The 17,172-nt window shown below is 38.4% G+C and overlaps 1 protein-coding gene and 1 long non-coding RNA gene across 2 annotated transcripts in view; one reads left to right on the forward strand and one right to left on the reverse strand.

The window, feature by feature from the left end:
- Positions 1-3,440: 3,440 nt before the first annotated feature.
- LOC133088382 (uncharacterized) lies at positions 3,441-4,080 on the reverse strand. Its single transcript, XR_009700515.1, has 3 exons — positions 4,027-4,080; positions 3,878-3,944; positions 3,441-3,591 (listed from the first exon to the last, which is right to left on the reverse strand). It is a non-coding gene; the product is annotated as an uncharacterized LOC133088382 (long non-coding RNA).
- Positions 4,081-4,189: 109 nt separating this feature from the next.
- The window catches only part of DPYD (dihydropyrimidine dehydrogenase), an 813,917-nt gene continuing 800,934 nt past the window's right edge, over positions 4,190-17,172 (forward strand). Inside the window, exon 1 of the mRNA XM_061183827.1 lies at positions 4,190-4,430. Coding sequence (XP_061039810.1) covers positions 4,392-4,430 — 39 coding nt within the window. The 5' untranslated portion in view covers positions 4,190-4,391. The remainder of the gene's footprint in view (positions 4,431-17,172) is intronic.

The raw sequence follows: 17,172 nt of genomic DNA on the forward strand, positions 1-17,172 counted from the left end.
ACCTGTGAGGCACATCAGACATCCACTGCAGTTGCCAAAAGAAACTGAATAATTTCAGTAAGGTTCTGTCTCAATCCCAAATATAAACACACTTGAAACTATGAAAGAGTAAAATCTCAGCAAGAAAACCAAGAGACAGCTATTAACTGCCAGCTGCTGGGATTATGGTAAGTTTTGATTGTGAGAGACAAGCAACAAGCCTGAGAAAAAGGCCTCGAGGTAATGACAGAAATTCAGGGAATATTCATTCTAGAGGATATTTTTTCCCTAGTTTAAGTCAGCTAAGTCTATAAACCTCTAACTCACACTGCATTTTACCCCAAATCATTCATAGTCAACCATACCCCAATGGTGTATTTCTGGAATATGAGCATTGGAGAATATATCTTTAAACATTTAACGTGTAACACTGCATGGTGTTTTGCAATGTACAAAATACTATCACATATTTTGTCATTTAACTCTCATAATAACCCCATTCATTTAAATCACTTACTCAAAATCACTATGTGACAGTATGAGTTTTTGAACTAGTGGCTTAATTTTTGTGATGACAAGGATATTGTCTTTACTATACACTGAGGTATCACTAATGCTTATCTCAGGGCCTGAAACAATAGCATTCAATAAGTAATCATTGAATAAATTTCTGACAGAATTTATATTTTCTCTTTGTTATCTGTGATTTTTATGGCATTACATAATATATATGCATATATGTAGCACCCACATGTGTGTATGCATGTGCACATGCAGGCTTATAAAGGATACATGGCATATGCAGCTGAATAAATTATACCATGTTTATTCCATAAAATAGGACTAATATACACATTATTACCTTTTTGAGCAGGAATACTTGATATATTTGAGCCCAACTGATTTTTAGTCATTATCCTCTTGGTCAGTTTGGATAGGAGTTAATCTGGCCTTAGAAAATCAGATGGGGGAAAAAAGGTTTCATGCTAAATCAAAGGCTCTGACTTTTTGGGAGAAAATCATCTTCCAAAGAATGTTTTAAAAATTGCTTAATTCTAGACTAAAGAGGGGAAATAAAAGCATATGGAAATCTAAATTTTTATTGTGTTTCCAAAATCGTGGTACTGAATAACTTTCCAGAAATGAAAGATGACTCATAAGCCTTCCTTCTGACTATGGTAATAATAATAATATTCATTTGTGTAATGTAAATTATTAGGCTGAGATGCATTTTGGTAAATTTTTACACTATTAGATATGCTGTCCCTCTAAAGCCTACAAAAAATTAATGTGGAACACCTGATATTTGACTGTGCTTCCAGACGGAGGGACAGCTTGACAAGTGCCATCATAATTTACAACTTTGAAAAAGTGTAGTGTGAATGCATTTGCAGTAAGCTTTAAACAGCTTGGATTATTTACAGGTACAACTGTGTTTAATGTGGAATTTCAATGGATTTAAAATATTACTAGATTCCATCACTGATAATGGAGTATAGGTGTGGCATGTGAGCAATGTGATTATATGCCTTAATTAAATATCTCAGAATAGGATACATCTGTTTGGTGAGATTGAGAGGATGGTAAAATAACATTTAAATTTTCTATTTGATTATTGAGTATCACTGAAGAAGCTCTCACCTTTGGGAAGACGGCATATTTTGGGCTTTTATCCTCTATGGTGGTTTAGGAGAATAATAATCACATAAAATCAAAATGGAGATATAGTGTCTAACTCTTAAGGATAACGTGGACAACTAAAGTATGGATTGCTAACTGATAAGATTTGTATTAGTGTGCAACCTAAAACAACACATAAATCCATATCTCTGGTGGTCAGGAAATTGACTATTGAAACTTTCTGGTTAAACTGGAGAAGGAATCATACATATTAAAATTATATATATCATAGTATATACATATCATATGTGGATAAATGCACACATGTGTATATCTTTTTCTCTCCTTCTAAATATGTGTATATGTATGTATGATATATGTATGCATATATAAAAAATATCTCCAAGAAAGAGGATATAGATGACTTTGGTGGTGCGTAAGGTATGGTCGTAGGACGATGAAGGAAATCAGACTTTGGAATATTACTCCTTGAAAAGAAAAGTAGTTAGTTTGACACATTTTAACTAGAAAATCATTGATAGATACTATGATTTTACTTCCCAGGAATAAGTGGAACATTGAGAAGAATATATGGTAAAGTGAAACTGTAAAGTAAAACTAAAGTTTCTAAAATGAATTGCTTACTGCATAAACTAACTTCAGGATTTACTGAGTTCATTCAGTCACCTAGTATTCCTGGTCTCATGTTTCAGTCCTGGCCTAGAAACTGAATATTCAGTAGGCTACCAAGCCAGATGTGGACCCTCTCTTCCTGGTGCTTACATTCTAAATAGAAGACAGATATTAAACAAATCACACTCAAATAAATATGCAAATAAAATCTGACAGGGCTATGGAGACAAAAATAGGGTGCCCTGAAAGAGAACAACAGAGACAGGGTGTGTCTAATTTTGTTGGTGGTGGGGATAGGTCAGGGAAGGTTCCTCTGAAACCTAAAGTACAAGTAGAATGGAGGACATGTGTAAAGGGAGAAAAGTGGTTGGAGAATGGGAAGATTACTTTGTGGCCGGAACATAATGACTCATGGCAAGAGTAGCCCTAGGTGAGGTTGGAGAAGAGGGGAAGAGCAGGTTATTCAGAGGTCACCATGGAGTCTGTATTTTATTCTGAATACAGTGGGAACCACTGAAAGATTTATGCTCTGTGTGTGTGTGTGTGTGTGTGTGTGTGTGTGATGAGCCAATCGATACTTTTTAAAGCTCAATCTGGAGGGAAGAGGGGTAAGAGTAGAAGCTGCAATACCAGCAGCTTGGATCTTGGTGGATGCAGTGAAGATGGAGAAATAAAGAAATGTTCCAAGATGTATTTAGGAGGTTGAATCCTGAGAGCTTGGGATGCATTAAATGTGGGAGAAAAGGGGAGTCAAGAATAGTCCAAGGTTTCTATGTAACTTTCTACTTTCTCTTAATATACTATTAGATTTAAGAAAAATGTATCCAGCCTCTATCCAGGTTCTGGACGGTAATCTGATGGTTTGTTTAAAGTAGTCTTCCCAACCACTCAAGGTAGTGAACACTCACACCCCAGTTATTCTGTCCTAGTCCTCTAATCTTCCAAGCAGGCATCTCAGACTCCTATTAGTTTGCTCACTTCCTTACGCTGAGTAAAATTTCCATGAGACTGATGTGTCTTCTTGAAGATTATGGGCAGAGCACCTAACACAGTGTTTGGTAATTGAAAATGTTTACTAAATATCTGTTGAATGAATGAAAATGTTTAATAAATATTTGTTGAAAGAATAATGATAAAGAAGAAATACTAGAATCCAAGGTGCTCACTATCTAGCCAAGAGGACTAAGAAGTGTGATAAAAGCCTTAACAGAAGTAAGCAGGACGAGTTACAGGAGAAGAGAGGACGATGGAGGGAGAAAGGAGGGACGTCTGGAGTACAGATACACTCAAAGATGAGGAGAATATTTTCTGGATTGAGACCGTCTCTAAATGAAATCGTTCCCCTCTCCCCAGCAAGCTCTAGAACAAAACATAAAGAACAATTCGTCAAAAGAGCTTCACATTTTAGAATAATTTTTAAAAATAGACATTAGAACGGACTGCCCTGCAAAAATACAACCTTGATTTTGTACCACCTACAGGACTTGCTACTTGCAGCTTCTGTCTGTAGAAATTTTTGCTAACTTCCATCCCGGGCCCCCTTTCTCTTCGCCCCCGCCCCCAGGGATTGTCAATTCTCAGAAGACCACTGCCCTTGCCTGCTCCCGCCTATTTGTTGGATGGCCTGAGGAACATTTACTACTACCTTATCCCTGAGGAATTCTGAAGATGCAGCTGCCCATAAGACAATGTTTCTGCACCTCGCAGGGCTCCTGCGGAAGGAGGGAAAAGGAGTAATTAGTTACTTAGAGCGCCGACTGTTTTTACCCTTAATCACATCTGGCCCCTACGTACCTAGCTCAGCCTTTAACAGTTTACAGAGCGAAGGCCAGTCCCCAGAGCGAGCGCTCTCTCCCTCCCTTCCTTCCGCGAGTAGAATGAAAACAAGCTGCTAGGCTGGGGGGCGGAGGCGGGAGACGGGGGGGCGGGCTCTTTCCCGCCACTCGGCCCACGGTTCTGCGAGCTGGGAACCGCGGGGCCGAGCGCGCAGCCCCGCCCCGGGGGCGTCACCGCCCGGCGCCCGCCCCATCCCCGCGCCGCCTGCCTTCTGCTTGCCATATCCGCAGGCGCTCGGGAAAGCTGTTGCTTTGGTCTCCGGCTGGAGCCTGAGGACGCGGGGAGGGTTCGTCTGCAGGAGACTCCAGGCTGTGGGCAACGCCATGGCCGCTGTGCTAAGCAAGGACGTGGTGGACATCGAGGTACCGACTGCGCGCGGGCTCGCCTAGGGAGGGCGGGGGACGCAGCTGGCGGGTGCCCGGAAGGCCGCCGCGGCCGTCGCAGGGCCGGGGAAAGTGGGAGAGGCGGGAAACTTTGCCTCCGCGGGAGGTCTGCGGGGGAGGCGCAGGAGCGAGGACCCAGAGACTCGTGTGGGCTGGCAGGGAGTGAAGTGGGGGGCCCCCGACGGTAGGGGTGTTCTTTGGCTTGGGACCTGGCTGTTTACTTCGGAGTGGGGGTTAAAGAAGTCCCTGAGTGGCAGTGACTGAAGAACCACGAGTGTTCGAGAGAGATGGATTTTCTCAAAGGAGCGCTCATTTCTCACGCAGTCTATCCCGCACCTTCCCCTTTGCCCCTGTAAGCGTTTCGCGTTTCCGGACACCTCCAGTCTGCTGCCCCACCTCCAGTCGCGGAATTCTGCATATTTGCAAAGTATAGAAATAAAGATTTGTGTGTCAGCTAGAGCAGCCCCTGCTAGCCTTAGTATTGCTTATGAAAATAACATAGGGAAGAATGGGATAAGGTATTGAAAGCATGAAAAATACAGTGCCTTCAGAAATACAAAATAAACTGTATTATCATCTCGTCAGCAGTTTTTGATTCTCTCTTGCACTCTGTTTCTGTAAAAATGTCATCTTTCTTCCTGTGAATAAAGTCCTCCCTGAAATACATGACCATTTCCTTTGACTTCTCCCTAAGACCTTTATGTATGCGATGAGACAGATATAATAACAGTGATTTTAGACGTACTAACCCAATGTCAGCACGTTTGAGCTAAAATAAACTGCTTTGTAGTTTTTTGTTGTGTTTTGTTTGGGGCTTTTTAAAATTTGAGTCTCCTACGCTGGTAAAACGTGTGTATGTGCACGCCTGTGTTTTCCCTAGAATGAAAAAATTTTCCTTTCCTCAGTCCTTTAAGTGGCTTAAGTAAAATTTTAAAACCACCTGTTTGCAGAAGAGCTGCTTTTTGCCATTGTGTTGCCACTGTGTTATCTCTGTCAGTGATTGAAGGAACTTTGTTTTCTGTTTGGGGGATGGTAGTAGTGTTTTCTCCAGATTCCATACATTGGTTTGAAAAATCCACTCTAGTAATAAGAGCCAAAGTATATTATGTGGACATGTCTACTTAATTTACTTGTGGTTTCTCTTGTGGATAGTTTACTTTTTCGTATTGATCAATATGATATATTTAACCCAATATTTATTCATGCACAGGGTAAAAGATACTTGATTTACGTCATTGTCCTTTTTGGTCCTTGTTACTTTGACTTCACCAAATGCCCCCTCTGCCCCCCCCCCCTCCTTTTGAAGCTAAGTCAAATAGTAAGTTTCTGACAGTGTTAGGCAGTAGTGATGTACTGATTTCAGAGATAAGAATGTCAGAGGGCAGATGGCTTTTGGCTTTTGAATTTATCTGTATCTCTTTTGCAGTTGTCCATGAAATCAGTTCATAACCATATTACACTAAGGAAAAAGATGCCAGTGAAACATTAACGACCAGCTTAATTTCATGAATTGTTTCAACTAAGACCATTTAAGAAGGTCAAACCCTCACATTTACTCCCCTTAATCTAAACTTAGTTGGCCCGATATTACTTGTGATATAGAACAGTGGCATTCAAGATTTTTCACCTTTTATGTAGTTCATATATGCACCACACTTTAATCAGTAACATCTTTCATCATGCATGGGAAATTTCTTTTCCCTCAAAGTAATACCCACGATTCAGGAGCTAGAGTACCATGAAAGGGCGTGAAATTAATCATTAAAATATAATGCAGTGAGGAAAAATACATTAAATCTAGAGGAACACATCCAAGCATAGATGTCTCAGGTGATCCTATTGACTCACCAAAGCTCATTTTTTTTTTTTTTGAAAGAGTCAGAATGAATTATGAAGGTTCAATTTTCTATCAAATTTGAATGTATACATTGGATTTGCCTTTTTTGAATGAATTCTTTAAAATCATTGTCTAGAGATTGATCTGCTTGTGACCGACCATTGCCTTGTCTCAAATATGTGGAGAAGCATGTAATCTTTAAAAAAAATTATCTGTATAAAACAGTAAGGGTTCAGTTGATAAATGTGAAAAGAACAGAAGGTGATGGTGACAACCCACTATAATAGTGACTTAATTTTCTCCTTAAGCTACCTATAGAACCTGAGGTTTCAGTGAAGCAGCCAAGAAATATTTTTGTTTCTGGGGACAAAAGTTATTGAGGTTTACAAAGTTGTTTTGTGTGCTCACTCCATATTTCTAGCCTCAATCCAATAGCGCATCAGGGTTTGAAGGGTTGGGAGCATAAAAAACAGTCAGAAGGTCACCAGACTCCAAAACTGAAATATTCCTGGGCTGGAAGATAGGCATAGCAAGGATGCATTAGTAGGTAATAGATACTAGGCAATAGAATCTAGCTCATATACTAAAAAATTATTGTAGTAATGGTAGCAGATGTATGAGAAGTCAGACATTTTTCCAGACCTATTAATGTGGTTCAGGGCCTGGGATCTGGAGCAAACTGCCTGTGGTTGAGGTCTATTTCTACCCCTTTTTAGACAGGTGACTTTGTTTAGGTTACGTAGCTTCTCTGTGTCACATCTGCACAATCTGCTAAGTAAGGAAAATAATCATAGACAAGATAATAAACAAGATATAAAATAGACAAGATATAAACATAGACAAGATGTAAAATTAATAAATAAATGTCACAACTTCACATCTTGTTAGGAAAAGGACAAAACATGTTAAAAAATAAAAATATAGAACAACTATCTTAGGAAAATCACTGCCTGTGAAATAACTACTATTTTAAAGTTCATTAATGGTAGCTATATACTTTTAAAAGTTATTTTGCTTTGTGGGCTTACTTTTTGGATATAGCTAAATTTTGTCAAGAATGACTTTTGAATACAAATTCTCCTGGGAAGGTTTCAAGAAAGGTGAATATCAGACATTGATCACTTTCCCTGACCTCAGCAATACCTTCACAATAATTCATTTAGTTTGAACTGACAACTGGTCTGTTGTCAATATCTGCACTTTTAAAAGCAAGTAAGAATGATTTTGGAAGAGTTCACTTTTGTTCAATGTCTTGTTCCCCTTCACTGACATGGGTAATTGAGAATTTACTGTAAAAGCATAGCAGAATGAAAATGTATGCAGGTACAGTGAGCTTTTAATTAATTCTTTGGATATTAGTAATTTTGGTAAGTATTTATAGCTGAACTAAATTGCTGTCTACCCCTTTACTGTTTCCACAATCCCAAGTCAAGGTCTATTCTTAGAATTATCAGTTAATGACTCATAAGGGGTTATAAACTCATTTCAAATTTATCTTGAATAAAAAAAGGATTTCACTCCAATGTCCACAAAATCATAATGCTTTTAGAGTTATATAGAAATGGTTTCTGAATTACCGATACTGTGACTTCTATTCATTTGAGAAGATAATCTAGAATTTTCTGTGTTTATTAATTGAGAAAATAAGATAATAAAATGATGGCTTTGGGAAATGGCAGTATAATGGAAACAACTTGGAGAAAGTAAATTTTCAGGAGAATTTTGAAAAAAGGCTTCTGAATTGGTAGAGATGGCAAAAGATATTTCAGAATGCCCTTTATCATAACTGCTTTTGCCCCTGGGGAGGGAGGTGGTTCATAGATCCAAAGGAGAGAATAAGGATTCAACTTTGCAGAAGTTATGGGTTATTTATTTATTTATTTAAACTTAAATGTTTTTTACTGCATCCGTTTTTGTCTCCTTCCTTTTATTGATTGGGCACCACAGATCTCTGGGAATGCTATCTTGACTTGCCAAGGCTTTTAAAGCATTAAAAAAAATTTTTTTTTAAAATTTGTTTTGTGAGTTTGAGTTGTTAAAAATGTGCTTGTTCTCCTTATTTTAAGCTGTCCCGTGGACAATACTTAATTTTATTTTAAAGTATTTCTCCTTTCTAAGGAATTTAGCTGGGCAGTAGAAATGTGTCTGATTATGTGATTTGGAAAGTTACTCCAAATTTGGAGAGTTATTCCAATGATAGCTCCTTGCAGTTTTAAGGTACTACACATTCCTATAGTTAAGAATGGTTATATATGTATTTCATTACAGTTTAAAAAAAAATTTTACCTCCTACACATGAGGTAGATGGCTAGTTTCAGTGGTTTAATTAAAAACTGTGAGATTAATGACTAATGATGAATCTATCACTAGGGAGATTTTTAGATTGGATCTGCTTAATCTTAATCATAGCAGATAGTGTTGACTGATTGCCTAATTGTTAAAATGTGCTAAAATTCAGTAGTCTCCTTTCTTACATTCTAGAAGGAAAACCCAGTTTTGGAAAGCTCTACGTTTACAGTAAGGAATTAGTAAGAATACCAAGAAGATCTCTAGTCAGAATGCTGAGATAATTGGATGATCATTAAGCAATCATATCTTTCCTAAACTATTGGAATACAGCATTTTACCAAACTCTGTATATAAACAAGCAACAACACAAGAGCTGAAAAATAGACCTTACAATAAGGTAAACATGTGTGGTCACTGTGGGAGAATTCTAGTAATTAGCATAAAGTTAAGTCACAAAATTAGAAACACTAAAATTGAAGACAATGAGACTAAAAAAAAATTGTCATGAAATAATGTGACAAAGGAACTGTAAGAGATTTGATATAGTCTAGGCTTCAATGTGGCTAAAGAGATTGAAAAGTAGAATTGGCCAATTTGCTTTTCTGCCTCTTAGCTAAATGGACACAATGATAAATAGGAGGAAGAAATCTTCAGTCCTTAAAACTGTAAGGAAAGTTCTGGTCATTTATATCCTGCCTTAATTAAAAAATATTTAATAAGGCATTCTAAGGTTATAAATTTATCTGTAATCAGGATTTTGATTTTCAGATGTGACATGTTTGCCTTCTGGACTTCATTTGCTCTTAAACCTCCATGTTAAGACAGAAGGTATTTTTTGGCCTCAAACATCAATAATGTGGGTGTTCACAGATACCCTGGAGCCAATTATACTACTGATAACTCTTAATAGGATTATGTCTTTCCTGTGGTTTATAATTATTACTGCTTCCATTGCTTTTAATTAAAATGTTATACTAGTAGATATGAAACATCTGTATTTAACTCAACATATAACTTCTTTCAGACTCTTCACCACACTTATCTGTATATTGATGTTAGGAACTCATTATTTTTGTATAAAAATTTTTATTTTGTATTTCACAGAATCAAGCTTCATTTCATGGTTAGTTTGAAAAATAAACCAAAACAAACAAACAAAAATTGCGTTAAAACAGTCCTGGGTTCAAATCCTGGCACTATTATTTTTTTATTTGTGTGATTGTGGTCAAGTTGTTTCCTGGACTATCATTTCTTCCTCTGTCAGTTGGTTTTAATCTTAATTTATTTCATGCAATAAATTAAGGATTTAATTTATTAACTTTAATTTAATTTTATTTAATAAATAAGGATTAATTGGAGTCATGTACATATAATGCCTTAGACAGCATCTGTCACTTAAAATATGTGCTTTTTGAATGGTAGTAGTTATTGTAAATATTATTATTGCATATATCATCTGTGTTATGTAAATGTCATTTGGCTAGAATGTTGTTCAACTCCAAGAATTAACTAGTGGTATCAAAAGCTGTTAAAATATGTGAAGAAAGGGAGAGTTAATGAAGTTAAAAGAATTATGAGTGAGGCTTATTACAGATTAAAAAATGTTGCAGACATGACTTATGAGAAAATTCCTGAATTCTTTTGGTCAGTATTACCAATGAGATGGGGGAGTTTTTAAAATTCAGGTCAAATTAAAGAGACCCTCTTCATTTTGAGTTTTATTTCTATTTAAAAAATATTTTTAATACCCACTGTATTACCAACCCTCTAGTGTAAGCTGCAGGAGATTCAAAGGAAGTATGGGGCACAGGCTTTGTCTATATAGAATTATCCACATCTAATTCTCTGGGGAATAAGACTCAGATTCAGCATTGACTGTTCTCCTATCCCCTAACCCTTGCTGTTTTACTGCAGTGTACATATGGATTGATTTTCTGGTGTTTTTCTGAGTGTTTTTGTGACTAGATCAGGCCCAAGCATTGGTGAAAATGATTTCTTGGCATTCTCAATGATATGTAGAAGGGATTGGTGTTATCCTTTTCTGAAAAGAAATCCCTATACAATTATTTTAAGAAAAAGTGTCCAACTCCATATCTCTTTGTGTAAACTGGACTAAACTTATAGTTTCTCTAAGTGAGCATATTAGCTTCAAAGAAAGTTTCTTTCTGGACTTCTAAGCATCCCTGCACACACTATATTTGTATTTATAACTTTTTTAATTCCTAGGAAGGAGGGAATTGGAGATCAACCTATTTTGCACCAGGAAAAGGTAAAGTGTGCCCTTTCTAAAGGATGACTCAGATAATAAACTTTTTATACTAGGTTATGGTAATTTAATTTCTTTGAGGATTTCAGCTTGGTTGTGTAATAGCATTCTCACTATCTGCTACCTCTATCATAATAATTAAAGAGACAATCCGTGTCCCTACCTCCCAGGTGCTTGGAAATTGATATTATGAGTGCTTATGAATGTCCCCTTGAGGCACTCCTGGCTAGGCCACTTTGAAGAAAAATCTCTTCATCAATAATGAAGCCCTGAGGGCCACTTCTCAGGGGACCCACACAAAATTACATGTCAACTCCAGGCCTGATTTATACAGATGGTGCTCAAGGATGGAGCCTGACTGCACTTCTCCCTCCCGCAATATTTTATTACCTACCACTCTCTGCTGATCCTCCCCATGCCCTTCCCCACTTTAACCTCTCTCCCGAAACTTCATCCTCCAGTTTTCAACTTGTTTTACCTACTGAAGATTGACTCATCCAAGTAGATCTGTTTGTTTAGTCTTTGTGAAATCCTTTGAATGATATTAAAAATTGACCATAGTAGCATGTTAAAACTTTAGAAATGTTAGTATGTTTAATTAAAGGCCACGAGGAAATCTTAAGCAAAACAATAGAAGATAACGTGTATTTACTATATGTTAATTAAGATAAGTATCCTGGGATAGGGGCCAAGCCTGGGGATATTTTTGCTCCATAAGTGAGATCCCTTGCTGTCTGACGTTGTGGAAATCATTCAACCACTGTGAAGAGTTTGCTGATTCCTCAATGAGTTTGCTCTTGATGAGTCTTTTACAGATGGTTTGTGATACAATATGGCAATGGTGAAATCGTTTGGAAACGTGACCTGCTGGGTGATCATATTAAGGAAATGCAAGGTAGTGGTGTAGAGCTACTGTATTTTACATGCTAGGTAGGATTAAGTGCACCATTTATACCAGCTATATGGATTTGATATACTTTTTCACCTGATTTTTAAACTTTCTTCATGCTTGCCTGCTTCCTTTTCTTTTTTAATCAAATGAATGAGTTAAGTCTAAATCTCTCCTGAGCACACAGAAAAAGTCCGATCCTTCTTTATATGGCTGGAGTTCTGTGAGGGTGATCTGGAATTAATACATTCATATTTTTGTGTGTCTGTAGAGTGATGCTGTATTTAACTAGGAATTAAGACCAGAGATTCCAGAAAGGAATCAGTTTCTCCAGTGTGCTTTTTGATTGATAACTGTCAGTGGAAACTAGAGTACAGATAGTGGATCCCCAGCCCCACAGAAATTCAAGTTACCTTTCTCTGACTCTTTGCACCACAGTGTCCTCAAAGCTTTGGGAATCTTCTTTCAAATGTTCTTCCATGACAGATTTTGGGGAGTGCTGGTGAATAGTTTGAAATCCTTGGTAATTCAAAGAAGAAAAAGTCATTCAGTTCTCTTCACAGATCCCTAGGATTAAAGCATAACAACATTCACAGCAAAGTACTCTTTTTCTGGGGGTTAATTTTCATTAATTTTTAAAAATTTCTCTAACTTAATTTTAATTATTTTTCATGATCATTACAGAAGATTTAAAAGATGCAAAAAAAAGTGAAAAGAAGATCCCAAACATACAGTCACACCACATGAAACAGTCATGCTGATAGTAATTTAGTATTTTCCTATACATGAGGTTTTTTTCCCTAAATAATTTAATCACGTATAATATTCATTTAGGTATAGTTGATTTACAATATTGTATTAGTTTCAGGTGTATAACATAGTGATTCAAAATTTTTATAGATTATACTCCATTTAAAGTTATTATAAAATATTGGCTATATTCCCTGTGCTGTACAATATAACCTTGTAGCTTATTTATTTTACACATATTATTTTGTATCTCTTAATCCCCTACCCTTATCTTGCCCCTTTCTGATTCCTTCTCCCTACTGGTAACCACTAGTTCTCTGTATCAGTGAGTATGTTTCTTTTTTTGTTATTTTCATTCATTTGCTGTGTTTTATTTTATTTTTTGATTCCACATGTAAATGATAACATACAGTACTTGTCTTTCTCTGTCTGACTTATTTCACTAAGCATGATACCCTCAAGGTCCATCCATGTCGTTGCAAATGGAAAAATTGGCAAAATTTCATTCTCTGTTTTGGCTGAGTAATATTCCATTATACACGCACACGCATGCACACACGCACACACACACGTGCATGCACGGCCCCACCCACCAGCAAGCAGGCTGCCTTAAGACCCCCTGAACCCACAGCCTCCCCTGGGCATGGCCCTGTCCATCAGAGGGCCTAAGGCTTGATGCCACATACCAGGGAGCAGGCACTAGAACTGGGACACCCCAGTGCCCTTCAACCAGAGACTCAAGGACCCAGCTCTTTCCTCCAGTGGACAGGTACTAGTTCCAGAACCCCCTGGGTCCCACCCCACCCACCAGTACGTGGACACCAGTCCCAGGTCAGTTGCACCTGGCAGCCTGCCGTGGCAGGACCCAGCTCACTTACCAGCAGGCCATCACCAGCACTGGGACCCAGTGGGCCCTGATCCCTCCTACCAGCAGGCTAACACCAGCTCCAAGAAACCTTGGGCCCCTCAGCCAGCCACCCCAGGGCTGGCCACTCACCAGTGGGTTAACACAAGTCTGGGGACACCCTGGGGCCCTGCAGTCAGAGACCCTGGCACTTGGCTCTGCCCAACAGTGAGCTGGCACTAGCCCTGGGACCCCATGGGCCCTGGACCCACCTACCAGTGTCCAGCACAAGCCTCAGGCTCCGCCAACCCTGGCCCCACCCACCAGCAGGCCAGTGTCAGTTCTGAGATATCTTGGACTCCTCAGCCAGCTGCCCTGATTTCCAGCTTCACTCACCAGCACACCAGCACCAGGTTTGGGACACCCAGTAACCCACAGCCTGCCATGTCAGGAACCGGCACCACAAACTAGCAGACTGACACTAGATCCAGGAACCTTAGCTCTGCATCCACCCACTCCAGAGCCCAGCTCTGCCTACCACTGAGCCAGTACTAGTCCCAGGACCCCCTGGGGTTCCACAGCCAGCTGTCTTGTGACCCAGTGCTGCCAACCAGTAGCCAGCAGCCTCTGCACAAGGCAAGGCCTGGCAACCAACTGGACGAAGGGCCGGCCACGCCTACCAGGCCATCCACAGTAGTCAGCCTGCCACAACAGAAGTACCCATGCAGCCTTCATAGAGGCACCACTAATGCATATAGCTCTGGTGATCAGAGGGGAGTATACTGCTGGGATGCATAAGGCATCTTCTACAGAAGGCCACTTTTCCCAAGTCAGGAAACATAACCAAGCTACCAGATACATAGAAATAAATACAGCAACTTAGGCAAAATGAGGTGACAGAGGAACATGTTCCAAACAAAGGAGCAACGTAAAACCCCAGAAGAAAAACTAAGTGAAGAGATAGACAGTCTTCCAGATAAAGAGTTCAAAGTAATGATTGTGAAGATGATCAAAGAACTTGAGAGAAGAATGGATGAACAAAGTGAGAAGTCAAAGGTTTATAACAAAGAGTTAGAAAATATAAAGAACAAAATAGAGGTGAAGAATACAATAATTGAAATGAAAAATACACTAGAAGGAATCAACAGTAAATGAAATGATATGGAGGAACAAATCAGTGAGCTGGAAGACAGAGTAGTGGAAATCACTGAAGCTGAACAGAAAAAAGAAAAAAGAATGAAAAGAAATGAGGACAGTTTAAGAGACCTCTAGGACAACATCAAGCTCACTGATATTCCCATTACAGTGGTCCCGGAAGAAGAGAGAGAGAAAGGGAAGAGAACATGTTTGAAGGTATCATAGGTGAAAACTTCCCTAGCCTGGGAAAGTAAACAGACATCCAGGTCCAGGAAACACAGAGAGTCCCAAATAGGATCAACCCAAAGAGGACCACATGAAGACACACTGTAATTACAATGGCAAAAATTAAAGATAGAGAATATTAAAAGCAATGAGGGAAAAGCAACGAGTTATGTAGAAGGGAACTCCCATAGGCTATCAACTAACTTTTCTGCAGAAACACTGCAGGCATAATATATTTAAAGTGATGAAGGGGAAAACCTACAACCAAGAATACTCTACCCAGCAAGGCTTTCATTCAGATTTGATGGAGAAATCAAAAGTTTTTACAGACAAGCAAAGGAAAAAGAGTTCAGCACCACCAAACCAGCTTTACAAGAAACGTTAAAGAGAGTTCTCTAAGGGAATAAGAAAAGGCCAAAGTTAGAAACATGAAAATTATGAAAGGAAAAAGCTCATTGGGGAAGGCAAGTCCACCACATACAAAGCTAGTAAGAAGGTTAAAAGACAAAAGTAGTAAAATCATCTATATCTGCAATAGGATACACAAAACAAAAAGATGTAAAACATGATGTCAAAAACAGTAGTAGTGAGGGGGTGGGGAGTAAAAATGCAGGGTCGTTAAAATGCATTTGAAATTAAGAGATCAGCAACTTAAAACAATCATATGTGTGTATATATATATACATATATATGTATATATATATGTGTGTATATATATATATATATATATATTGCTATATATAAACCTCATATTAACCACAGACCAAAAATCTATAATACATACACACACAAAAAAGAGAAGGAATCATATATAATTTTATATTTGCTTTTTTTTATCCTGTCAGAAGTATTTCCCTACATTCTTAACTAACTTTTTAAAAGGCAGCATGATTCTCTGGGAGTGGAGATACCAAAGTTTATTGAAAACATTTATTATCAGACATTTGTTTTTAGGGTGGTTATTAAAAATAATGCTTCAGGGCTTCCCTGGTGGCGCAGTGGTTGAGAATCTGCCTGCCAATGCAGGGGACACGGGTTTGAGCCCTGGTCTGGGAGTATCCCACGTGCCGTGGAGCAACTGGGCCCATGAGCCACAATTACTGAGCCTGCGCGTCTGGAGCCTGTGCTCTGCAACAAGAGAGGCCGCGATGGTGAGAGGCCCACGCGCCGCGATGAAGAGTGGTCCCCGCTTGCCACAACTGGAGAAAGCCCTCACACAGAAACAAAGACCCAACACAGCCATAAATAAATAAAAATAAAATACATTAAAAAAAAAATAATGCTTCAACAAAATTCTTAAAATGTTGTAAATATACTTGAGAGGGTGGCTTTAATGATTTATAGTGCATTTCAGTTCTGCCCTTCTAACCTACAGTGATTCAACTGAATTAAGCATCTTTAAAAAGTATTTTTTAAATGGAAAAGTGTCTCATTATTGGGTACAAAGACAGAAAGGACAAAATGGAATTGGAACCAATCACCCATTTGCCTCATCCTCCAACCACTGACACAAGGCTGTGGAACACTCAGGCATCTGGATGTCCTTTCCTTTGATGTGGATATGACTTGATTTGCACTCAGTCCTGATCTGATGCTTATTTCTAGATTGTGGCTTTACTGCCTGATGATGGTTCCTTATTTTTTCTGCCCTGGGAGAACAGGATGAGTAAGGTTGGGTCTCAAGTTGTTATCTTGAATGAATAAATCTCAGGATGTGATTGCAAATGAATAAATGTAACACCAACTGCAGATGTCCCAACATGTGACCAAGGATGGAAACTTACATTGTAGCCCCACCTTCAAAATCACTCTGTCAGGCCAGATTCTCAAAGGATTGTTTCACCTTAGGTCTTTACATCAGAAGAATGAATAGTGTGTGTGTGTGTACGCACAAACACATGTATGTTTGCAATTTTTTCCTTTTCCTTTTCCTCATAGTACTTAGGAAGAGGAAAGGGGCAGTTAGTGTAACTACTTTTGCCTCAACACAGTTTTCTCACATGACAAATTTAATAAAGCAAAATTTTTTTGTGTGTGTTAAATGTGTTAACCAAAATAACTTTTTAAAAAAGATTTTCTTTTCTTTATTTTTATTTTTCAATTTTTTAAATCTTTTGGCTGTGCCTCGTGGCATGTGAGATCTTAATTCCCCGACCAGAGATCCAACTTGTACCCCCTGCATTGGAAGCATGGAGTCTTAACCACTGGACCGCTAGGGAAGACCCAAAATAACTTTGATTCATGCTTCATTTTAAGGCTAAAATTTACTTGCAACCTGAACTCTGAACATTGGTATGCTTAAGCCTCTATATTTTTTGAAAGAGATAAAAACATTTGTAGAAGAAAATTCTCATATGTTCATGAATATTACTGCCCATCACCCCTTCACGCCAAAACTAGACAGTAATAAACAAAACTTTAAAATATTTTTATACATGTTAAGATCATATTATCATGAAAGGATTCTAGAAGAGAAATTATCCA

This window comes from Eubalaena glacialis, chromosome 3, assembly GCF_028564815.1.
Source record: "Eubalaena glacialis isolate mEubGla1 chromosome 3, mEubGla1.1.hap2.+ XY, whole genome shotgun sequence".
In the NCBI taxonomy this organism is placed as follows: domain Eukaryota; kingdom Metazoa; phylum Chordata; class Mammalia; order Artiodactyla; family Balaenidae; genus Eubalaena; species Eubalaena glacialis.